The sequence below is a fragment of the Drosophila tropicalis genome, unplaced genomic scaffold (assembly GCF_018151085.1).
Source record: "Drosophila tropicalis isolate 14030-0801.00 unplaced genomic scaffold, ASM1815108v1 contig_573, whole genome shotgun sequence".
NCBI lineage: Eukaryota > Metazoa > Arthropoda > Insecta > Diptera > Drosophilidae > Drosophila > Drosophila tropicalis.
Window position 1 is genome coordinate 2305532 of NW_027173049.1, and position 26143 is coordinate 2331674.

General features: G+C 40.7%; 1 protein-coding gene across 1 annotated transcript in view; it reads left to right on the forward strand.

The window, feature by feature from the left end:
- Stacl (Stac-like) overlaps positions 1-26143 on the forward strand; it is a 59417-nt gene that overhangs the window by 19445 nt on the left and 13829 nt on the right. Inside the window, 4 exon segments of the mRNA XM_068288201.1 lie at positions 18911-19062; positions 19961-20017; positions 23734-23858; positions 24004-24159. Of these exon segments, the coding sequence (XP_068144302.1) occupies positions 18911-19062; positions 19961-20017; positions 23734-23858; positions 24004-24159 (490 nt within the window).

Sequence of the window (26143 nt, forward strand, 5' to 3'; positions counted from 1 at the left end):
TATGTGCAACTCATTTGTAACATTTGAAATATGCCAAAATGTTGCCATGAAACACTCACACACATACACCACATGAGTGTGCGTGAGTGCAACTCATAAATCAATGGGAATACATTGCAAGGCTTTCTGGTGAGGCCAGGTTGGCACATAAAAATGCCTTAGTTGGCACATTTTATTTCCAAGAAAATCATTTTTACAAAGAAAATCATTATTTGCATGAGTTGATAATTGACATGAAGCCAAGCAGTTTGGAATTCTTCCTTTAGCTTGAACAAACAAATTTAAATTTGACAATCAAGACCAATAGTCCTTAAAGTAGAACTTGGTCACAATCGTTATTGCTTTTTCAAGTTCATTTCTTTAGGTAAAAAGAAAGTTGTGAAAGTCAAACAATAGAACTTTAGAGTTTAAGGACGCGATCAGTAATATTAATCCATTATGGAGTTGACAAAGCTTCCTTCTATCTACTGTTTAGGATTATGGTGGAAGCATGGGATAAATATTAGGTCCACTCTAAACTAGTTTGTCCGATCGACAAATTGTCTAATTGTGAATGGAATAAATCGAATTGAAGATTTGCTTTGGCGTTTGAATGTGGAAAGCTCCATGCGATTGGCACATTTGGAGATAAAGTTTATAGATTCGTTTTATTTGTTATGGGATTTACTCAAATCTCAATTTATAGTTCATCCTGGTTCAGTTGACTGCATATTTTGATAACCATTGGTGAAGCAGTTTTTCTGGCTCTGCTTTTTGTTCGATTTCGATTGGTTTCCCAAGGCATTTTGATCGTTTTCGTCCATCGCATTCACCTAAGTGGTAAACGATGCGACGTGATGCGGACGACAGACAAGTGAATTTGCATTCATCGCACGGAAAAGCGCGACAGTTACGAGTATAGCTACAGCCAACTCAGTGACACCATCAATTTGCAATAAATCAATGCGAGTTAACCGGATGGGATACGGGTACAGAGTGCCGCCGAGGTGCATAGTGGCTGCTGGCAGATGGGAAGCGGGTGGAATATGTCATTTAATCTTTGCATCTGCATGCCATGGTCGTGACAACTTGATTGCAAATCGCACCTGGTCTCATTGGCAATCCCCCATTCGTAAACCCCATCTGTGTTGGGATTCTGCTTCTTATTTGTGCTTTCCCACGTTCCGAGTTGCTCTTGCAGTTGGTTTAAAGGAGTTTAAGGAGCCCATGAGCAAGTATTACAACTTCATTCCGCACGTAGTCGGGCGCTTTCAATTAAAGCCTCGTTACAACGACAACTGGAGAAGGAGAACTAAAAGGACGAGGACGGGGATGAGGACAAAAAGTGAAGGGGGAAACTTTACAGTTGCCATGTGCCATCGGGGGAAAATATGTTGAGGAAAATACAATAAATACTCAAAGTGGTGGAAGAAGTAAAGTGAGATGAGGTGGCGTGGTGGGTGGGCGAAGGGGGGGAGTGTGTGCGAGCTAGAAGTAAGTGCATGTGGTACAAGGCCAAAAGTTTTTGCAGCATTGGCACAAAGCGCAGAACGTGGCATTTTCTTTTATACATTTACAGGTTTCAGCTAGCCTAGTTGCGAGTGCGAGTGTGTGGGCGAACGGTCTTGTGGGCGTGTCGCATTTAAGCCGCAAAAATCGCCTTGGGTCCAACCATCTTATGGCCCAATGTGCTTGGCTTTAGTCTTTAATAGAAAATAAGCATGAAAATCGCTTATTGTGCGACAAGAAAGCGAAACGAAAATAGTGGCTGCTGGCACAAAAAACAGTTTTCCTTTCATAGAATAATGTTGTGGCATTTAAGCTGCAAAATTATGCTGGTGACAGGCTGAAGCTTCAATTAAAAAGTTGCACAAATTGCCATTAATTGGCCTTGGTTATTTGGGAATTTAAATGCACATTTTCTCTGTTGCTCATTTGCCTGTGAAATACAAACAGACAGAACGGGAGAAAGAGAGACCCCCGAACGGGTGGGCTGTGGGCGGTGTTAACGAAAATATTTTCAAAGAAAATATTGTTGGCTTCTCTCACACACTCACTCGCTCCTCGCCATCTCTTTCTCTGCTCGTGCGGCAAATGCATTGGCATGGAATTTTAATTGGATGATTTTTGTGTTCCAGCCACGTTTTACCAATTTTCATTGAATTTCAATTCAATACCAAAAACTATGTGTTATACATATGTTTTTCTTTCCTTTCTGCCTGCGAACTGAAAGGGGCAGGGGGGAGAAAGTCTTTGAAGAACTTGCTGTTGCTGATAGATAAGATTTTGAGCCCAAACACACACACACACAAACACAGAGACGAGAGGGAGAGAGTAAGGGGAGTAGTCTAGGCACGCATTTGCCATAATAGATGCCACTAGGCTAAGCTATGCATACATACATATGTATATGTGAATACATATACATTCTGCTTTTACCTAAAACTCATACATAAATGTATCTACACACTCACCCGAATGTATGTATGTGATGATGTGGTTTGCCCTCTGAAGCGTGAAATGTATGACAAAATAGAAGAATGAATGAAAGAGAAAACGCAGCTAAAGCCAAAGCTGAGGCCAGAACCAGAGCTAAAAATACACATAACAATAAAAATCCAACAAAATCAACACCAACCACTGACTACTTGCCACTCAGAGGAGGAGCAGAAGAAGCAGCTTTGGAGCTCTCTCCAGCTGTCTTTGCTGACGGCGACAAGAAATCCAATAACAAATTATATGCGAAAGAGACAATTGGTCCTTTATTGCTGGCAACATCTCCGTCTACCATCAAAGCGATGGCAGCGACGACTACGACTATGACAACGACGTCGACGACGACGACGACGACAACGACTTTTATGCGAAAAGTGCAAAATGATTTACGATTATGTTGATAAAATGGCTTAAATAGTATTTTCATTTTCTTGACGCTCGAGTGCACTTTGGCAAGCTAGTGCTAGGACCCTACTCTTCGCAGAGGTTTCAATTGTCTGTTGCGGCACAAGTGCCGTATGATTTGTTTGCGCTTAAGCAACGACGACAGCCAAAATCAGACAAAGTATAAAGATTGAAGATAAGCAAAGAAAAGAAGGCACTGAGATAGAGAGAGAGAGAGCTAGTGAAAGTAGATTTTTTTCATAGCATACTTTTTAGGGCACGCGTGTGTTTCAATGTGTGTGGTTGGCTGGGTGTCCATGCATGCGTCTGTGAGTGTGTATGTGCTGATACCCTGAAATATTCATGACTATGTCTTGCCCTTTTGCCTCGTCCTTTTCAATTTGATTTTTTGTAGTGTTTACCAAGTTTTGCTTTAACTAAAATGTGGCCAACAAGTCTCTGACTTTATGAAAGTTTCTTGGAATATTTTGTCCATTTTTGTTACTGTTTTTTTTCTCTTCTGCTTTTGTTTTTGGTTTTTTCCTTTGCATATCAAATGTCGCCTTCAACTTGATTCAAACCAAAATTGGTTTCATTTATGCCTCCTGCAAAATGCTTAAATAATTAATTTTCCGTGACGCAGCAATCTGATTTCCCCACACGCACACAAACACTCACATTTTACCTTGCTGACTTTCATTCCTGTGTTCAATTATGGAAACGATGTTGCTTGCTTTTGCCCCCGATGATGATGATGATGATGATGATGATGATGATGATGATGATGAGGATGATGAGCAGGGTAAACAGATTGCATGTTGCATTTGTGTGAATTCCCCCTCCACCCACTGCTCCAACTGCTCTCAGAGCTTTCAGTAGCTGTCTTCATATTGATTTCCAATGCATATGTGACAAGCATTCAGCAAAGATAAAATATTTAAACCATTCACTTGACATATAATTGAATGAAACCACAAACATGACAGTCGAGGAGTTCATTTCCATGTGGGCAGGTGGGATACGGAGTGTGTCCTTATTACCGTCTGATTGCGCAGGGTGGCAGCTCGATCTTAGTTTCGGCGGCCCATAAACTTGCGCATACCAATTACACACAATTGATTTTCTATGGCCTAGCAAAGTAAATTGTCCGTAAAATTATTGCAAACACTCAAACGTGGAGGCACATAAATCACATCTGCTGGTCGAAATCCGCCGCCACAGCCATCAAAATTACGCCACATTGCCAGGAGCAATGATGCTGAAAGAATTTCGTCTAATTTTCGATTATTTGCTATTATATTGATTTCTTAGTTCGACTTTGGTCGACAGCATTTGAATTAATGATGAGCTGTGCGAGGGCCCAGCACGGCATTTGCCTTTCCCAAGTGGACTTCAGGTGGACCTGGACTTAATACACAAAGTGTAGGTGGGTCGAAGTGGGCGTGGGTTGCTCTTGTGGGAGTGTATCTATGTATCTACCTATTGTCATGTCAGGCTGGTTTAATTGGATTTCGATTTTCCCTACTTGTGTCACGCAGTTGTCGTTGTTGCTCTTGTTGCTGCCGATTAACTTAATTAATGTCACACTAATGACAGCTCAATGCGATTATGTTGACAACTGCACGAGGTGGCGAGGCATCATCAACACAAAAAAAAAAGCAGACCAAACCAGACCAGAAAAAGAGAAAGAGAAAGCGCGAGGCAAGTAGTAAGTGAACCAAATGAAATTGAGAAATTAACAATAAATTGAAAATTTAATCGACAAGTCGATTCCAATAAATGAATTGCTAATGCGCAGGACACTTTTTCGCTCACACACACAGTTAATCCCCCTTTTCGGATGGTAAGGAGAAATGACTTTTTAAACCCACTAATTAGTGTGTCGAAATTGCATACTAATTGATAAATTCGATTGGGTTAGGCCAATTGACTAAAATGGTGCAAAGGCAAGACTTTCAGCTCATCACTTGATCCACATAGCTTCACTGATGGCTCCCAACAGACTGATTGAGTAAACAGGAGGGGTAGGCCCTGTCTTTAGCCCAATTGAGTATGCAAATCTGCAGTTGTTGGCTTGACTTGGCTGACTTGCTTTTGCTCAATCATCACCAGGCGAAGCCTCGTCATCGGCAGCTGCACCAACAGCTTATAATCGCAACTTAACATGCTAACAATAGCAGCAGAAGCATGAGGAGCAGGAGTAGGAGCATCAGCAGAAGCAAAAGCAGAAGCATCAGTGCAAACATCCTCCATATGCCGGATATCGCACAATCTCAACAAGAAGAAAAAAACCAGAAGGGGGCAAAAAATTAAACCAGCTTGACTGAATGGCAAACTGACAGGCTGCCAGAAGACCTACCTCACCTTCTCTGGGGTGTCCTTCTCTGAGTTTTCCTAGTAGGCTATGCACACTAAATGACTCACCCGCACATGTACACATGCATACCACAACAGGGCACAGCAGTTGGGGTAGGGGACTTGGGGTAGGTCGTGTCGAGTGCGTTGCACTGAATTTTACAGCTTTTGTTTTGTTGCTGCTCAAGCTACTCAGCCTCAGTGTTTTATATGCGTTTATCTCTCTGCCATGTTGCCGTTTTCGTCTTCTTCGTCCTTAAAGAGAGCGCACACACACATACCGTGCATATAAGAGTGCAGTAGGGGATCCTTTTGTCCTTGTGCCTGCCAGCCTGCCTGCGAGCCTGAGCAACGTTTACAAACATGCAGTTGAGTGGCTCTGAGTGTCATTGTTCCTGAACATGTGTTGTCAATGTTAGAAGAAGAGAAGAGAGAGAGAGAGACTGCCTAGTCAGGCAGGGCTGCATTTTTGGGCTGCAATTATTCTTTTAGTCTCAATTTACACAAACAGCTTAACCTTTAACTTGGCACTCACCTTACGCCCTTTGGCTGCTCACTTTAGCCAATATCTTGACTATGGTAACATTTCAATTTCAATATCGCCGCCTGCCACTTTACTGAACTCAACTCGAGTCAACTGAATAGAAATAGAATAGAACTGAATGCTACAGAACAGAAGTCAACAGAAGTGCAAGAGCAAAAGGCGAATGCGAAAAAATATTTGCCCTCCCAGAAATTGACAACTGTTTGCTTAGTTGAGAGTGTTTGCCTGTTGGCTGTGTTGGATGCTTTTGACTTTGCCGTTGCCGATGCTGTTGCCAATGCCGTTGTTGTTGCTAGTCAACCACTATACAGAGCTCGAAGCGGAAATTTGACACTCTCATTCTCACTTTCGCTCTTACTCGCACTTCCACTGGCATCTCCCTACGGGCTCAACATCCATCCAACCATACGCCATTTACCCTAGAATTCTGAATGCTGTTGCAGCGCGTAATATCAGCTTACATTTTAATGGCAACTGGCCCCATAGTCAATTATATAGTTTCGTTAGCAGAAATATGCAATTACATCCTCTAAAAGGAAGACGGTCAGACTAACGGACTAACAGGACTTGCGAGTAAGTGGGAGACAGAATTTTCGTATCCATGGCAAACTATTTGATTACCAATTGCCTTCTTTCTTTCCGTTTCGTTGTAGTTAGTTTGGCCGTTAGTCTTTTTTATTTTCTCCCTCTTTGTTTTGGTGGGTGTAAGAGCATCATGGTTTTTAATTACAGCATCTATTTAGAAATGGAAGAAATGCACTAAAGGAAATGGCTAATGGTGTTTTGCTGTTACCAGTTACATAGAAATGGGCCAAAGAGTAACGAAAGGCAATGGCAACTAGTCTAGAAATGCTTGTGTCTGGTTCGGCGGAAAATGCAATTTGCTTTTGAACAAAACTCAATAAATGTATGTGCTAAAAAAATCAATAGAACAATGGCAATAAAGAAATGAATGTTGCTCTCATGAGCTCTTTATGTTACTTACTGAAAAGAGATCCACTTGATTTTCAGCATTTAATGCCAAAACAGATTTTACCAAATTCAGTTTAGGTCTACATCGAAAAGGATGTTTTAAACAGCAATATTTCTCAACTTTTATCCTTACTCGGTCATTTCTGTTTGACTCTGCCTCGGTCTCTGCTACAACTTTAATCAATAACACAGGCCGACATTTTTGAGGTCATGAAAAAGTGTTTGAAGTTCAATAGGTCTCCTATAGTAATTGGGGGGTGCTGATCACGGCCTTGTACTTAGTTTTTCTCCATCACGTCAGGATTTCGAAAAAAATGCGTTCAAATTATTCAAAATGACCTAATTTGCAATATATTTTTCCATAATATAAGCATAATATTGTACTAAAAACATTATTATTTTATCCTATTAATATATTAGGCTTGATTGAAAAGGAATTTACAAAATATCAAAGAGTTATTTCTTTGTTATAATGGATAATATCTTACACTCTGGATATAGTTCTATAATGAGTAAAATTTCAACCAAAAAGTATGCTATAGGGATTCCAAGTATTGTCTGCTTTTTAATTTTAAAGAATTATGGAACTCTACTGCGTGTAACATATTGTTTATTAGTTTTATGTGCAAACAAGAACTAATTTTCTTATACGGAATATTTTAAAATCTGTTAAAAAAGTTGAAAATTTTTGTTTAAACTTTCTATAGTATACTTTTGGGTGCCTATTTTCCAACCCCAGATCTCCAGATTTCACAAAATCTGGACGTGATGGACAAAAACCAAGTATGCAGTCAGAATCAGCGTACCCGAATTAGTTAGGAACACCTCTCAAGTTAACGTCAGCAAAAATCATGTCGGCCTGTGTAATCAGCTAATAGCATGGGTTTATGTGCATGTGTCTTGTGTCATAAATTTGTCATAGGTATGTAAAGAGACTGAAACTTGTAGTCAACTTTTTCAACTACTACAAATACCGAAAATGAAAAAAGAGAAATAACGACTGCTGGTAGTCGGGCTGGCCAGTCGAATGATCTACCTACACTTTTTCCAACTTTAATCAATAAATAGTACTATTATTAAACTACTGCCACGCTACCATACACCCACACACTATGCCCTGTTTCCGGAGCTCGGCCGTGCCACAAATATTTGTGTGCAGCTTGTGGCAGAGTCGTCGTAACGATGCCCCAAAATATGAGCATTACACAAGCCCTGACAAGGACTTATTTGCAGTGCCCACAGACAGACACCAGAGCACATACTCACAAGGCTGGCAATGCGGGTGTGGCAATGTGAGTGGGTTCTCGAATGGGAAATGGGAAATAGGGAATGGGACACGGGACACGGGACAAGGAGCATGCAATGGAGTGGCGACTGCATCTCTTCTTCTGTTCGTCTTCGTTACACTAACAAGCTGCAGTCTTCGTCTGTCCGTCCGTTCGTCCGTAGCCTCTCGTACGAAGAGCTTGGCCCGTAACTATGAGGCCAAAAGCCAAGCACAATATGTGAACGATGCCGAGCGTGCAATTTGTAGTCAGGCATCCGCATCCTTTCTCCTTTGCTGTGGCTCCTTCCGGGGAACTCTCTCTCTCTCCCTCTTGCTTGCTCTGGCGCTTGCTTGCTTAATTTTATATCAAATTTATAACTGACTTATTGGCACTTGGCACTAAGATTATGCCTGCCGGGGCTCTATTCCATATAAGTTATTACTAGTTACGTATACGCAGTGTATGTGGGAAATGATGAAAGTTTTCCAACTGCCCTCAGGCCTGTTTCAGTATTCACCGTTCTCCGTTTACTCACTGCTCGTCCGACCGGATCATTTTAAGGTGGTATAGTATGTGTGTGCACATATACATATCGAATCGTAGGGATGGGCCATTCCAGCTCAAATGATGCTTTCATTTATGCAATTCGCAATATTGGCAACTCAGCAGCAGCAGTTCTATACTCGTCCTTTCTTACCATCTGGCTGCTCCTCGTTGACTTGTGGGAAACAGCTGGCAATCTGTACCCTTGACAAGGGGTATTTCGACATTTTGTCAAAGATGAAGACAGCCCTAAGCACATTTCTGACTTGACCCTGACCCGGCGCATGGCCAGATTAGAGATCGCTATAACTTGATACTGAATGATCTAAGAGGTTTTTCCATAGAGCATCCAAAATTTCCACTGTTGGTCGATTTGGTTTTTATGCATTTTTTCAATTTGCTTCCTCATTTCCTTTTTTTTTATCAAAAGCAATTTTGCAATTTTCTTTGGCTTGGCCTTTTAATAAATTCCGCCGAGCTTTGCATTTTCAGCAGTTTCCGTTTGCTTCTTTCATTGGGTTTTCTGGGTCTTTTTTTTTTTGCTCCTCGTTCTCTTTCCTGGACTGCGCTTTGTGCTGATTTTAACACTTTTCGAAATTTCCGAGTAGGCTCCAAAATTGGCGGGGCAAGATAGTCAAATTGAAACAGAAATTCGTTTACCTCATCGTACACGTTGCCTTCCACACAGTGTCTTTGGCGTTGTTGTCGTCATTGCTGTTGCTGTTGTTGTTGCTAGAATTTTAATGAAAATTTAAATAATTGAAAAGCATGTTGCAATGCCAGGTGGCATGGATAAGAGTACTTTGGCTGATAGTATTGCATATTAATGAGCATAAAGGGACTCGGCTCCGGTCGAGCCGCGTCGAGTCAGCAAGACTTTAAGAGGTCAGGTTTTTCTTTCGTTTCTTTCCTTTTTATATTCTTCCTTTTTTCGTGTCTTTTTTTGTATGTTAAAGCGATTTGGCAGTCAACCAAAATGTGATGCTACTCCCTCGCAAAGATTCCTACTGCTCTTGCAGTTCCTAACCGTCTGCACAGCGTTTGACAATGACAAATGAATACTTTTATGGTCGCGACCAACCAACCAACCAACCAGCCAACCAACCAGCCAGCCAGCCACCCAGCCTTCCAGCTGAGTAAGTGGAAGAAGCGGCAGTATTAAAAGTTTCGTGTTGGCCAAAGTGACACCCTGGCGGGTGGGCAGGTGGGTAGGTAGGTAAGCAGGCAGGCAGACACTGAACGCAGGACGCAGGACCTAGACAAGGTGCGACAACTTGTGTGTACCATAGTTTGACTTGTAGTGGGGCAAAAAACGAAAATAGCATGGCTTATGCTCTGACAGGAAGTGGTCTCTGCTATTTAGTATGTAGTCCTGCCCAACACTTGGCTATTGCGGCCACCACAACACTACCATCCGGCAGTGTCGGTCGGCCTCTTCTCTATTTATTTAGACAGCCTCTCGTCTTCGCCTTTACCTGGCCCCAGCCAACTGGCACCCCTTCGCCCCTGCCATCTCATCCTCTCCTTTCTCCTCATCCTAATCTCCATTTACCGTTGGCCCGTGCGCTGTTTACCAAACGAATTAAATTGTTCGCCTCAAGTGTATTTTGTGCTTTGACGCACAAATATGCCGCAACAACTGTGATTGCCACTCCTCCACTCCGCTCCGCTCTGCGCCATTCCATTTCAATCTTTCCTCGCCACGAACACGATGTCTATGCCACCGAAAGTTGCCTGCTATTATTTGTTGTTGTTGTTTACCATCAGCCTGCGGGCATTTTCCTCTAACCCAAACCACTCACCCCACCCCCAAGAAGAATTTGTTAATCTGTGCCACTCAATCAGCAAGCTGCGAGCAGAAAAACGTGCTCCACTAATTATGCACATGGCATTTTTCACCATGGTCCATAGTCCCCAAATGAGTGCTCACAAATTTGTAGGTTTCCAGGTTAACCCAAAGTCCACAGGGAATTAAAACACTTAACGTCAAGTGAAACATTTACTCCAAGGAGCGAGGATCTCACTCGAACTATTAGCTTCATCAAGAGTGGAGAATCAGGAAAAAAGCAAACAAAGACAATGAAAGTAATTTACAGACTGAAACTGAGAATTTCATCCGAAGGAAACTTGGACAGCTTGTTTTCCTTATGCTCCTCACAGCTTTAAACACTTTTTATCAAATATCTGCACTCTTAGTGATCTCTTTTGATCTGTATTCTCCTCTCAAAATAGTCATTCGGTTGGTTGTAATTTTGTATCAGTCTGTTCCATACAAAACCTGAAGCTATAGATTTGGCCATCATTCACTTTTCCACCTTTCTCTTCTTATATTATTGGGCCTAATTTGAACCACTTTTTCGAGCGGTTTTCATCCACTGTAGATGCCTGCGAGTCTGCCGATGTGTATCAGAATTTGTGGTTATTAAGTTTCGTTGTCGATTGACAGTCAAATGTGTGTTCGACTCTCACTTGGCCTATATGATTAACGACAGTACACACCTATACACTTAGATCCAGATATTAGACACATTCACAACGTAGACACACACACACACAGCGAGGTTACAAATGTGGCCAGCATTTGACATCAATTATCGCACCTGGCCTTAGTGCCAGGTTGCACCCACCCGCCCATTGGGTGTCCATCCTTCCTCCCATTCTTCGGTCTGTACTTTGTACTCAGCATTACGTGTACGTGAGGCCCATCGATTTTCATCCAAATCCATGGAAATGGGCTTAAGCTTGTCGCTGAGTAACGCGGCTCATGTGCAGGCACGAATACAAGGCCAAGTTAATTGATTTTTTATTACCAGAAAGGCGAACATTCCACCGTTCCTGCAAAATAACAAAAAAAAAAAAAACACCAACCGCCAATCCACCTGTCAGAAAATATAAAAAACGAAAGCAAAAAGTAAAGAAAAAATGAAAATAAATTGACAATTTTCAATTTGAGTTGCGGAAATATTTTGATTTCCTGTTTTGTGGCCGAACAAGGGAATACATAGCATTGGTACACATACACATATACACATACATATCCATATATGTGTATGTGTAGGTTTGTGAGTGTGCATGTGTATAGTCTGTTCAGTCAGTGGGTGGATAAGGGGTCTAAAGAGGGGGGTGGCAGGCACATATTTTCCGCTCCATTTCCCTCACATACACATATTTTATTTTTGTGCAAAAAGCGAGAAAAATGAAAAGGAGAAGCCAAGCCGAGCATTTTGTCAGTGCAATAAAAGTTTGCGTGTGAAACTGTCTGCCCAAGGCAAAGTCGTGGTACAATTGGGGAAGGAGAGTCGCCTGTTCTCGGCTTAATCAGCTGGGAAGACTCCACTCCAGCGGGTGGAATGGGGTTCGGTCGTTTGAAGCTGCAAATGGAGATGGATATGGAGATGGAGATGGTCTTATGGGACACATGCACTTTAAATTATGCATATAATTCGCCCACACGCCCAACTAAGTAATTAAGTAGATAGCAGCCAATGTTCCATGTTTATCCATGTGAGTGTGTGTGTCTGTGAGGCTAAAATGAGTATTTATGACTCCCTCTCCCTCTGTTTTGCCTGCTCTTTCGCATTTTAATTAGAATTTCATACGCCTAGTTGGCCAAAAGTCTTTTCCATAGAACCTCTGTACAAAGGCTTCACTTGCTTTAGTGCAGATCGTCAGCTGGGATTGGAGGGTTCGAACAAGGACTTCTCTTGATACAGAACAAGTGCATTTCAAGTAAATTGTAGAGATTTTTCTTGAGAGACTCTCACACCAGCTTGAACTATTGCTCTCATCCCCATCCATTGGCCCTTGCTTTTAATCTCGTTCTGGCATCTTTTCTTAGTATTGTGTAGGCTGTTGATATTGATTGATAAGTGGCTAGAAATGCGATTAGGATAAAATAAACTCTATGCTCAAGTTAAGCCAATTGCTCCATTGAGGTCGAATGATAAATCGCCTTGGGAGCTGTCAGTTCTCTAGGCATAACTCTCTCTCTCTCTCTCTCACTCTGTTTGTCTCTCTATTCCTATCTCAGTTGTGACCATTTATCACCAAAAAAGCCTTGGACTGTAGCAAAAAGGTTAAGTAAATTGCCAATTTGATATAAATGGGTTAAGTCGAACGAAATTTCAAGTAAATATCGCTGTCAAAATCCCTGCCTCATTTAAATTGGCAAAGAACTGCTGGTCTATGCCTTAAAGACCATCGAGCACGTATCCTGTGGTCTGTCTTCGGTCTTGTTCTCCTCTGTACCCCATGTTATTCGTGTTTACTTCGTTCAGAGTCAACTGAGTATGTCATTTTATTGAATGAAAAACCACTCAGCTATTGAAAATCAATTTGCACTGCAGCACCAGTCGGAAAGAGGAACCTCAGCATCATCAGGAATCATTGGCTAAGGAAGGACAGTCTGTCACAGTTGGAGTTACAGTTCCAGTCAGGGCTAACAAGAAATAGGACAATAAATGCTCACACACACCACGCACGAAGAGAATTTTCCACATTTACACTTGCAATAATAATAAAAATACATAAAAAGAAACTCAAGCACCACAAAATGCAATGCCATTTGGCGGAGGTGTGGGTGTGGGTGTGGGTGTGGGTGTGTGTGATCAGCAGTCCCGGCACATGTCGCCTTTTAAACCAATTCAAAATCGAGTTAAGAGCACAAGGACATCCTACCCATTCAAGCACACCCACACAGAGGCAGGCACACACATGTCCTGCTCACCTGTTTGTATGCAAAATGAAGCGGCGAATGCCTTTCGCAAAATTGATGGCAGTCACGTAGAATGTCAGCCAGCATGAACATCCCAGTGGTTGGGGGCAGTGGAGGGGCTGAGGTGAATGAGAGGCTGGGTGCAAAAAGAAAATCCATAAAACACAAGTACAAACTTGGGGGCAGGCCCTGACAGTTTCTCTTTTTTTTTGCTTGTAATAAAAATAAAAAGTAAAGAGCACGCAGAAAAAAAGAAATGCAAATTACAAGCGGAAAAAATGAAGAAAAAACCAAAACCAACAAAAATGAAAGGATATGCGAGCATCTACTGCAAGTATCATTACGGAAAGAATCAGCCAGGATTTCAGTTTAATGAAAGCTTTTGCTCCGAAGGCCGCCTGGGAGTTAGGCCAATAAAATGCGCCATCATATGACATGAAACCCTATAAAATATGTACGCCACTCTGAGGCAATGTGGGGAAGGCGCAGGAATGGCAGGAAGTAATACACAAAGCCCACAACAAGCTAGAGTCCTGTTACCGTTGCTTCTGATCCCGGTTCTGGCAGGCGTTAAGCATGAGCCGATTAAGCGCACTTATCAGTTGCCTGCCTTTTGGCATGAATATAAGGTAAACAACCGGGCCAGAACGTCGGGCCTGGACTTGGACCTAGACCTGGCCAGAGTGGACCACACGAGGCAAAGGCAAACAACATTCTGCAATTTTAATTGTGGCCAATAAATTTTACATTTATTTTTTTCCGACTGCCAGTTTTTGTTGTTGTACTTTGCATCGGAATCGGAGATGAGTCGGTTTTATATATTTATTAAGTGTTGCCTTTTCAGGACCCAAAGGGAAACAGTCACTGCTGAATACCCTTTAGCTTGCCTTTTCTCCCAGCAAGGTCTAAGCAAGTTCTTTCAAGAGTCTTGACATTGATAAAGTTTTTGATAAGATAGACCTGTCCTTCAATTTTCATGACCCCCTGATATACAATAGATTCAATCATCAATAGAGTTGAATTCAAGTTAGCATCGTTTGGACTTTCCACTTTTCAGAATAACAATAGACTTAAGAACTGATCCCCACGACTTACCCAAATTTGTAGATAAAGATTTCCTAGAAAAATCTTTATACTTAAAGTGGAATATCATATTCTGTATACACTTTGCTTTTGTCCATTTTCCACACAAAAAGAACTAAGAACTTCTCGCTTTGAAAATTAAGAAGGATTATCTACACTTAAGTAGGTAAAATTTGTGAATTTCTGATATTGATACATCGACAAATTCAGACCTATACATTTCTAGGCCATACACCCATAAAATGGAGTAGTATCATTCAGAGGCCGGGCACAGTTGACCACATATTTCAGTTACAAAACTTATTCGCAATGCAGTATTTCTTCTTTGGGAAGAGTATTTTATTTGTATAACTGGCAAAATGGTCTTGAATTTGGTTCTTCACCACCGAAAGGTTTAACCAATGTGACTAACTGACTGACAAGTCACTGCCTCTTTCTCTCTCTCACTGTTCCATTCTATCCCTCTTTGGCATCTATATTTGAGCCATGTAATAAATGAAAATTGAAAAAGACTTTGCATTATACATTAACCATACGCCGCATTGGTCTTTGCTTTGGTTTTGCGCTTGGATTTTCGCGTTTTGCGTTTGAGGTCGCTTTGTGTTGTTGGGTTGCTGGGTTGCACTTTGGATCGATAGATGATGAATGGATTGGATGCATTGTCATGGCAAATGTGGTTGCATAAGCGCTGCTCTATATTTCGCGCCACACTGATCACATACAGATGGATAGGCGGAGTAGCGGACAGATAGACAGATAGAAAGATAGAGAGATAGACACACACACAGAACGAGAACCCATTAGAAGTTGCAACACTTTTCAATCCAGTTTTCATTCCCGTTGCATTCTCAGTGCTGAGTCATTTTATCCATCTATGTGTCTGTCGGACTCCCTGTCTATCTGTCCGTGCGTCCGTCTGCGCGCACTGAAAAGCACTCACTAAAACAAATAAACACTTTGCGCATTGTTTCGTTTTGACAAATGCGTGTAATTTACGGAAATGTTTGTTTGTTCATCTCTCTCCTACTTCCTCTCCGCCCGTACCGACTCCGACCCACTTCCTATCCTTCCTCGCGCTTATTTACCGAAATTGTCTTAGGCGCTATTTGCGCAGCTCTTACATATCCTTAGTCCTCGACGGCAATTAGTTGAAGCTGGTTGTTGCTAAAAGCCATAAAGGCATTAGAAACTACCTCCAAGTCCCGAGACCTAGCTCCTAGTCCAACGAACGAACACACATATGTAGACCTGCACGGGCGAGAAATATAGGTTAACAACTGAAAACCCTATCGAGAAGAATGTGGTGGATGGTCGGTGGGTGTTTATCAAAGTGGCTATAAAGTGAACCCCGTGAATGGATGACTGGCTGGTTGGCTGCCATCTGCTATCAGTTATGTTTAAGCAGATGAAGCTTGAAATTGCAGCTAGGCACAGCTTTGGCTTTGCCTTTTGTTTCCCTTCTTTTGTTGTGGCCTTAATGAGGAAATTCTCTGGTCTCTTTGTTTTGGTTTTTAGCAATTTTGCCTTGGCTTCTCCATCTCCTTGATTCGATTCTCTCTTTGGCCATCTTCGTTGCTTCGTTGATTCCCTTTAGAAGACGGGGCAATTTATGATACCTTTGTGGTTTCAATCTCTGGCAATAGGGCAGCATAATTAAAAAATTGTGACAGCCATAAATTTGGTTTCGGTTTTCCCAGGCGGCTGTGAAAAAAGGCTAAGACCAGCAGTAGATAACGGCTTACCCATTGAGAAAAAAAAGAAAATATAAAACCTCAACACAAAAAAAGAAAAAGAGTAGATCAAAAGTAGCTTAAAAAGGCAACTGGAATCAATTAGAGCGCATTTTGTGCTAGTGGAGTGGAACTAGGACTCCCGGAGTGCTTTTCTCTAAGCCTTTTTCAGTCGAGACACAAATGAGAAGGGTTGAGTCGGGCTCGGACAACTGCAACTGCAGCTGCTCGTTGCACTGATTGCAGGACTCACGTCCGAAAATTACCAACCTACCCAGCCATTGGCCATGACAGCATTTTGAAGCGATAAAGCAAAACTGCGGGCAGGACGACCTGAGGCCTGGGACTGGAAGTGGGAGTGGACTCTGGGAACAGGCTGCTCTGTTGTAAAGTGTCAAAACGTGTACTTGTCTCTGGCAGGGCATGCTGCAGCTCTCCTTTAATTTGAATTTTATGCACTGCATGCATAAATTTATGGCACAGGACACGCCTTCAAGAGCAACTACGACTGACGATGATGATGATGATGATGATGTTGATGATGACGATGGACGATGACAACGATGGCGACGACAATGACAAAGCCAACATGACAGGCACATGTCCATTAAATGGGCGGGGCGCACTCTAACATTTATTTAAATGTGCTGGTAGCCGACGACTTCTTATCTTGTTGGCCCAGCCCGCATTTTAAAGCATTTCGCATTTTGCACTGCCCATCCCTTAACTTCACAGCTTTAATTCACGAAACCACGAAAACCTTATGAGCTTTGTCAATGAAATTAATTTTTAATTGGCCAACTCAATTATTATTATTTTCATAATAAAAAACAGAAGAAGACAAAAATGTCATCACAAAAATGGCCAATGGAATTTCATTCGCCCCCGCCCAAAGCTTTTGTGTGTGGCTCTTTGATGCATTGATTTTGATATCGTTGCCACCATATGGACAAGCTTAATATCCTGGCTGTCAGTTCAGTTCATTCCCCCCCGTCCACCATCCACCATCCACCGACTGATCCTGTACTGTGTGGCCTCGTCCCTAGCTCTGTCAGGCTGTCAGAGTGCTAAAAATACACACAACTATAACCTGTCGAAAATATGAGCGAGCAAAATACAGAAAATAATTAAATCATAAAATCAGAACGAACGCGTCCTACTGCATTATAAATGTTGCAATTGCACTGAGTGCAATGATTTTTCGATATGAATTGGATACATCGTGTACAAAGTCACGCTTCAGCCTGTCAGTCAGTTAGTCCTTCTGCCGTTCTGTCTCCGACTCTGCTTCTGACTATGTGAAAATTGAAAATCCAACTTTGCTATTCCATGCGTGCTTGTATTTGAGACATGCTTATTGAATCGTAGCACATACTTATTTACGAAAGTATTTCATCAGACCCAAAATCGATTCAATAACTGCCACTTGGTCATGGAATATGCCATGTCAAAGGAAAACTACAGCACATACAAATCCGAATTGAATAATAATTCTGTGCGTATTCCATGAGAGAACGCCATTTGGTTTGATCCTATCCTACGGATATTCCGTTGACAATATTTGGTTCTATCCCACTTTTAATGGGGATGCTGCTTGACCATGTTCATATAAAAGTGGTCTAGTCCAGGACTTGTTAGGGGGACACTATCTTAACATTGGTAATGCCAATAAATGGCCAACTAATTCGATCAAAATGTTTAGTCTAATAGATGCTCGGATTAGCACAATATTCCAGGCTCTATCCAAACTATGTATGTGATAAGTTGTTTGCCTTTTACATATCGGTTTTGGATTCAGAGTCGCACAAGTTATATCGAGAAAGGCAAACAGCATTTTCAACTTTAGCTGCCATTCATAATAAAACAATTAGTATTTGGGATTAAGCATATTCCATGAAATTGAAGTTTTTGCCTCTCTGCATCCAATGTCTTTCTGGACTTCGACTATACGCATAGATTTAAGCCATGCGATAACCAGAATTAATTGTACTTCATGCTCCAGTTAGTCCTAATCAATTGGTTTCAAAAATCACATTTTACGGACTGGGACCAAAAGCATATTATAATTTTAATGCAACGCATTTCAGAGATAATCGGAAAGTGGACAGGGAGATGGGGTCAGTGACAGGTTGCTAGAGGGGAGATAGTTAGTAAGCTGGCTTTGCTAAACTATGGTCAAATGTCACACGTGGTTTTAATTTATGTTAGTAAAAGGACTAAAGTATCTGTGTGTGTATGAGAGTGTGCGTGTGTGTGTGTGTGTGTGAAGCATAATTACATTTTGTGGTATTTGGCAAAGTGTTGATTATTAATTAAAATAGCTATATTTGCCACAACACGCACACAACCAATGGATGTAAAGAGAAAGCCAACGATAAGGAAGGAGAGAGAGAGCATATCAGAATATCAGTTAAATATTTAACGTTTACGCCTAAATACTTAGTGTTTCATGTAATCATGGCTCTATTATGAGAGCATACATCCATACATACAAATGTACATACTAATGTATATGTCAATATATATATATATGTGTGTGCGTGTGTGTGCCAGTTGCCTGAAACTCAAATCGCTTGCAAATGGCACAAAGTTTTGTGGGCCAACATTAATGTGTATGTGTGTCTGTGTGTCTCTGTGTCTGTGTGTGTGTGTGTGTACGAGTGCTAATGGCTGTAATTAAACTGCAACGTGAGACGTTTAAATGCAAATTGCAATTTTAGGCTTTGGCTAACAAGTTCTTGTAGAAACCATTCTCATTCTGCATCTCATTTCTCAAGTCCCTTTTATTTCTCTTTCTCCTCTATCTCTATCTCTAACTCTATCTGTATCTTTATAATTGCAGAAGGAGCTGTTCGTTAGCAAAGTTGAGCCAACCTCGCCGCGCAACGAACGTAAATTTTCCGCTGCTACAGCGCCATCGATGAAAACAAAGTGGCTGAAAGCATTTAAGAGCCTAAAGCCGGCTGGTTCTGGTTCAGCACAACAAGCAGATAGGTGAGTAAAGCCCCTCTCGCACCCGTCCCATCTCCCCAACTCCCCCTTTCCTCACAACACTGAGCCCGATCCCGCCAAAAAAACTCCTCTTAGAGTAACCGAAAAACAACAAGCGAAAAAAAACCCATTAAGTCCAGCAGAAACCACAGTAAAGTATAACCAGCAGCCAGCAACCTTACCCCCCAAAAAATGGAAAAATGGCAGAAAAGGAAAACTAGATGAAAAAGGATGAAAGTGGGGAGAGCCCGACTGCACAGATACAAATACAGAAGTGCAATAATGCGGGACGTGGCAGGGCGGGGGCAGAGAGAAGCATTAGCAACAGCTGGAGAGGGAAAAGTGCTGTGGCAGGAGGCAAGGCAATAGTGCATAAAAACCCGCACTTTAATATGACTAAAAGCTTGTGGAAACGCAAAAATATTCCAAGGATTGGCAACAGTTTCTGCCCCTCTCCGCTCGTTTTTCGCCGAGTCGAGAGTTTGAGAGTGGAAAGGAAAGGAAGGCCAAACTCAAAATCACCGCAACCAAAAAATGTTCCTAATAATTCCACAGTTTATGCAATCGCAAATTGATGCAAAGTAATTTAATTTGCCTGTGCCCAAAGAGGAGGAGTCCTGATGCAATCTGTGGTCATGGATGGAATGGGGAATATGCTTCGCAAAGTCCTTTTATATTAAGTTTACTCTAAGCTCTCTTCCCGTTAGTTGCTCCTACTCCCAATCTAAGTCATCAGTCTACTAATTATATTTACACTTTCTCTCTATTAAACCGTTCATTCACATCTCAAATACACCCATTTCCGCATATGAAAAATGCTTATGACTTATCGAAAAATAAAAACCAAACCATATATATATATACACATATATATATATCATATATATTCGCGTTATATCAGCCAACCACCCCGACAAAATCAAATGTACCACGCTGTATCAACCGTTTTGACTTTGAGGTAACCGAAAAAAAAACAAAGAGCAAAACATAAGACACAAAATTCAATCACTAAACAACAAAGAAAACTTCCACAAAATATATCATAAACTAACTAACTAAATGGTATAACCGCTAAACGATACAAGCCTCTATTCACATACATACACGAATGTAAAGTAATACTCGAAAAACTATCTATATAAGAAATGCTGTAAATGTTGCACGCTAAAGTAGAAATCTCCCCCAAAAGCATAAACTCCATTAAACGCTGCCCTAAGGCACCAATCCTAAGTTTATATTCCATTTATGGTTTAATTGTATTATATAATTTTATTGTATCGCATTGTATTTGTTTTTTTGTAATGAAGCCAAGTGCAATAAATTGCACCTGGGCCCTTAGCAGGGACCATCAATCACGTTATTTGTGGAGAAATTAAAACCAAACAGAAAATAGAAAAGCCGAAAAGGAATACGAATAACCCAGGCCGACTATAAAATACCCTTAACCCATGATAGCAAGAAAACGGTAGATTGAAGAACTCTCCTAACGGTTCATTAGCCTCTAGGATCGCACCGCTTCAATCCAACCGTAGAATAAACCTATTGAGATACTAATCTTAGGATCCTCAGCTCAAATCGTTGGTACTAGCTTTGATTTTAAAGACCTATATGATTAGTTGACTAAATCGTATGCTGGTATAAGGTATAGGTATAGCTTAGAGTCATTTACTGGAACTGATCCAGAAAACTACCATGTTCTGTGCCCATATGTTTCAAGCATGTGGCATGTGTATGTGGGAGTGGGTGAGGAATCCAAAGCAATGGATTCACATTGCCGCCATGACCAGAGCCAAGCATTGAAAAATATGCCAAAAATTGCCAACTATAAATTTTCAAAGTCTGCCACTCCACTCCCTCCGCACACACACACACACACACACACAATTGCACCCTTAAAATGGACTAGTAGACAACAGACAGATGGCAAAAACGCATCCGTATAGAAATGGGCTGCATTCAGTTGGTCAATGGCAATGGGAACAATACTTAATACCATGTCGACAGCTTGCTCTCCCAATGATGATAAATCGAAAATCTTCGCGGCTTAGTGAGCGGATGAGGGAAAAGGATAGGATACTAGTGGGCAGGTGGTGGTGATATAAATCTCTTTAGCCTCACTAGAGGAATTATAACGAGAACAAAAACCATGTACTTAAGTTAGTTATACAATTTCCCGAATATAAATATTTACAGAAGCAACGTGACAAGAAAATCGCAGTTAAAGTTTTCGCTTATTCGGCTTTTGCAATCGCATTCCTCTGTTTTTGTTTCTGTTATATTGCAAAAGTTTTCGCATTGCTCTCGAAATTACAAAAATTACTAATACGACCCCTCGTCCAGCCTTCAAGCGCACAGCATGGCCTGTGGTGTTGGCGGTTGAGTTTAGTTCAGTTCAGTTCGGTTCAGTTTAGTTTTTCGGCCATTGTGAGTTTGTTTGTTTCATAATAACTTTTTTGTTGTGCACAAAATGAATTAGAAATCTGTAAAATGGACAAATTATTTATGCATTTTTCGTTTACATTCGAAAAGCATTTTTCCCCATAGTAAATTTGTTAGCAGCATACATGCGCATACCTACCCCGACACACACACACACACACACACACACCCACACACATACAGAGTATATTAAACGAGAATTCTATTTAATCAGGTATAACACTTATGTATGTATACAATATAATAATATATATACACGTATATAAAAAGCAATTTATTTGTAGTTGTCCCATTAATTTATAAATTCAAGTCTAGGCCAACCAATATACATAAATGAATATCTATATTAATATTTAATTAGCTTAGCATACATATATGTACCTATTTGATTAAATTTCCTTTGAAAACTAATAATCATTTCTCATCATCAGATCAAATGTTGCACTTTTCCTTTCTCTGTCTGAGTAAACAAACAAATTACTTACCTACAATTTCCCTGAAACGAAAAACAGGCTCATGGCCAGGGCCCAGTCCCAGTCCCAGTCCCTTTTAATTCATTCGAAGCATTTGGTAACAACTTTATAAGCCAACTTGCTGAACTGAATTGTTTGTTTGTTTGCCTCCGCTGTCCCGCTTTGCCTCCCCTCCTTCGATGGCATCACTAGCATCTGTTGGTCGGACGGTCTGTCGGAGTGTCAGTCTGTCTATGTGCACAATATAAGCCACTTACAAACAATCAGCCCCGAGTCCCAGACTCCTGAGCCGCCCGCTGCGAACAATTGCTTCCATTGTTGCTCCTCTGTCTGCCTGTCCGATGTCTATCTGTCTGTTTTACGGGTAAATAAAACAGAGGCAAAAATGAAACAACCAAATTACCAAATATATTCATATTTATATGCATCCACATAGTATATTCAGATGTTTCTCTTTCTTTCTGTTGCTCCGTCTCTCTCTCTCTCTTCGTTGCTATCCGGTCATTTATTATGAAAAAAATCGGTATTAAAATTGCTCGAATTCGAAATAATATCATCATATTTTTCACATATCAATAAGAATTAAAGTAATGCGATCAAAAGACACGGTTTCCCTATTCAAGTGAGATAAATGGAATTAATCACACACATATGTATGTGTGTGTGTGTGTGTAAGATGCAATTACAGTGCATTTCAAATCACAGAAAGGAAATAAAAGAAGCTCTACATTTCAATATATGCAAATAGGCTCCATAATTTTGTTATCCTGGAGCGACGTTGCCTTAACCCACAGTAAATATTCAAATGTGACAAAAAAGATGTCAATTTAAATCAATCTGTGTTGGCTGAACAAAAAATTGTATTATTCAAGAGTTTTTACCTTTTCCAATGTAGGAATTCGATCTATCAATGTAAATATTTCAAAATAAACAAAAGTTCGTCACAATGACACTTAAGTATTACGCTTCAATTAGATTTTTCAATATTTGCACGCGTTATTTTGTTGGATTCCAATCAGATTGTTTCCACTCGATAAGCGACTGTGACGTTAGCGAGCAACACATTGCGACATGGTGGCAACCCTCTTGAGCACTTTAACAGAACAACAACAGAAGCAGAACAGACAACAGATCAGTCCTTTAACATGGAAAGCTTATGTTATTATTAAGTAAACCATGCATACATTTGCATTTCCATTATTATTATAGTCCTGTGACGTCCTTCATTGTCAAATACATTTCATTTTGGATGAGCAAGAGCATTACGACTTCGGATGACTGAAAGTGATGTTTTTTTCATTTTTTGTTTCACATTTTTGACTTCAAACACACAATATACACCGAACAAAACAAGCAATTTTGATTAATGTTCATTGTCCATTGTCCATTTGCCCATTGTTTGGTTTAGTCATTGTGCATATTTTTATATGAAATCATAAAACACAAATACAGAGAAAAACGCCTGTACATACATGTATATACATATGTATGTACACATGTAGTGTATGCATGTGTGTGAAAATGGAAATTTTGTGAATTTTCTTTCTTCTATTATTGTTATTATTGTACATATGTTCCGAGTATTATTTATTGGTAGCAGCAGACCAAAAGCAAAGCGAGAGAGAAAGTAGGAAAAGTGCAACATTTTGTTTATACATTTTCACATTCATAGCTTGAGACTACTCTGTATATCGACTGTATGATACAATCATCCCGTTTTGACTCACTCACTTACGCTTGATCCCATCTGAACTTTTCACAGGCGTAATGGTGCCTCCAGTACCACATCGGAGCCGCTGCGTCCCAACTTGGATGGCAGCCATCATCTGCAGGAATACACGTACAAAAAGATAACAGCCTGTGATGTCTGTTCCCAGATACTGAGAGGTAACAGCCACCCCCAAGCCCCAATTCCACCTTTATTTTGCAAATTTAACAACATATTCTTCCTCCGCACCTGACCCCTCATGCTTATGAATTTGATACAGTTTATAACTCCCATTCTTGTTGTTGTTCCTGTTGTTATTGGCAGGCCACACACGTCAGGGTCTACGCTGCCGCATCTGCAAGCTGAATGCCCATGGCGACTGTGCCCCAAACTTGCCCCGCTGCCAGCCCAAGCAGAAGCTGCTGCGTCGCCAGAAGAGCACCTCGGAGCTCGAGAATCGTGTTGATATCGAGGAAGAAAGTGAGTATTTGACTACATCTGCACCACAACTCATTGCCATTCCAAAAAATACCAAAAAGAAAAGAAAAAGAAACACTGCCTGCTGTTACGTGAGCCAGGGCTAATGCTGCAGCAGCTGAGAACGACTTTAACGACTATGTGAATATGTTGCACATAGGTGCCATTGGGTTTTTAAGTACCTTATCTACCCCTCCTACTTGTAGTTAGTTAGCTCTGCCAACTAAGTTAACTGCCTACTCTAACAGCCTATCTCAAACAGCAGCAGCTGAAAACTCAACCCGGAAACTAACCAATTTGCATGGCAATGTTTTGGTATTGCATTATCAATGTGTGTGCCCACCCTCGCCACCAACACAGATACCAATACCAATACCAACACCAACACCTCAAATGTATGTGTACTTACTGTATTCCAAGCGATTGAATTTGAATCCCACCCACTGACCATACTGGCGACATGAGCAACAAACTGTTGTTGTACCCAAGATGACGACAATTGGGAATAGAAATACATGTATTTCATTGATTTGACGTCTGCCTCCTGATTCCAGCCGCAGGAGCTGTGGATGGGGAGGCGGATGGCGGGTGGGAGGGGAGACGAAGGTATCACTAGATTCCACAATGGATTTATGGCACTCCAGGGACATGATGCTGCAGATTGCAGATTGTGTGGCATTTCTGATTTGTGCCACAATTGAAATTTTCGGCGAAGAACTTTTGCAATTTTCCTTTAGTTCTATCAGTTTTTATTCTGTTTTTGGTTTTCCCCACATTTTTTCGTCTTTCTCTTCCTCCCTCCCGCTACATCTCTCTCTTTCTTCCTCTCTCTGTGACTATCTTTTTTTTTTGTGGTTTTTTACATATTTATTTTTTGAAATAGAATTTTGTAGCTACCAATTGAAGTGTAAAACTATGTTCAAGTGCAAAATACCTAAACATTTTGTTGAGGTTTTGGGTTGAGGTTCACATTTACATATTTAGTTTATACCTTTTACCTCATTGCCAAACCATTTGAAATTCTAACACAAAAAACAAAAACCGAAACAGCAAAAACTATAAATCAATGTGAAAATCCTTTTCCCTCACAACAAACATGTAACCGACCAAACGAACAGCATCACCACAGGAATCCGTTAGCCCCCAAACAGCCCAATCAGCCCAATCAGCCCAAACAGCCCAAACAGGGAGCGATGATCAAAATCTAGGCCCGGCACATCTCTTGAATGTGCCAAATGCGAATACGAATGCGAAATTTCGTCAAAAGACGCCATTCATCAATCGTATCGCGCAACTAGGTACCCATATAATCGATTATCTGAATACTATTAGTATGCTACATACATATATACATAAATTCTCTATATATGTATATGTAAACGTATATATATATATATTGTATGCGCCAGATACTTGACTGCCACTAAGCTTGATTGAATTTTTTATCAGTTTTAAATTTCAATTTGTTAAATTTAGTTTTATTCGTTATTCGTTTTTTGTTCTGGTTTTTTTCCATTCGTTTCGTTTTGTTTTGTTTTTTATTGCAATGATTGATTGTTGCGCTTTAAATTCACTTAATTAGCGAGAGGCGAATGATCAATAAATTCAATTAATTAAGCTCAAATACACCCATAAGCCATTTCTATATGCCATAAGCCATAATCAAACACACCGAAATGTGAGAAAGGACAAGTAAGAGAAACTAACAACAAGCCTTTGGTAGGACTGCTGCGTTTGGGGAAAAGTGCGCATTTTCCATTTTCTCTAGATAAAGCTCAAAAATCATATTCAAAACTTAGTTGTACGTAGAGCATGTGTTTTAGACTTGAACATTTGGTCATTAGATTTGAGTTGAATCACCCAGACATACATACTGTATAATATCATAGTCTCCTTGGTAATGGGCATAATTAGGAATCAGTTAGTGGACATCAAGTTGAATTCGAGGACACTTTTCGCGTAAAAGTCCAACACACACACATTTAGA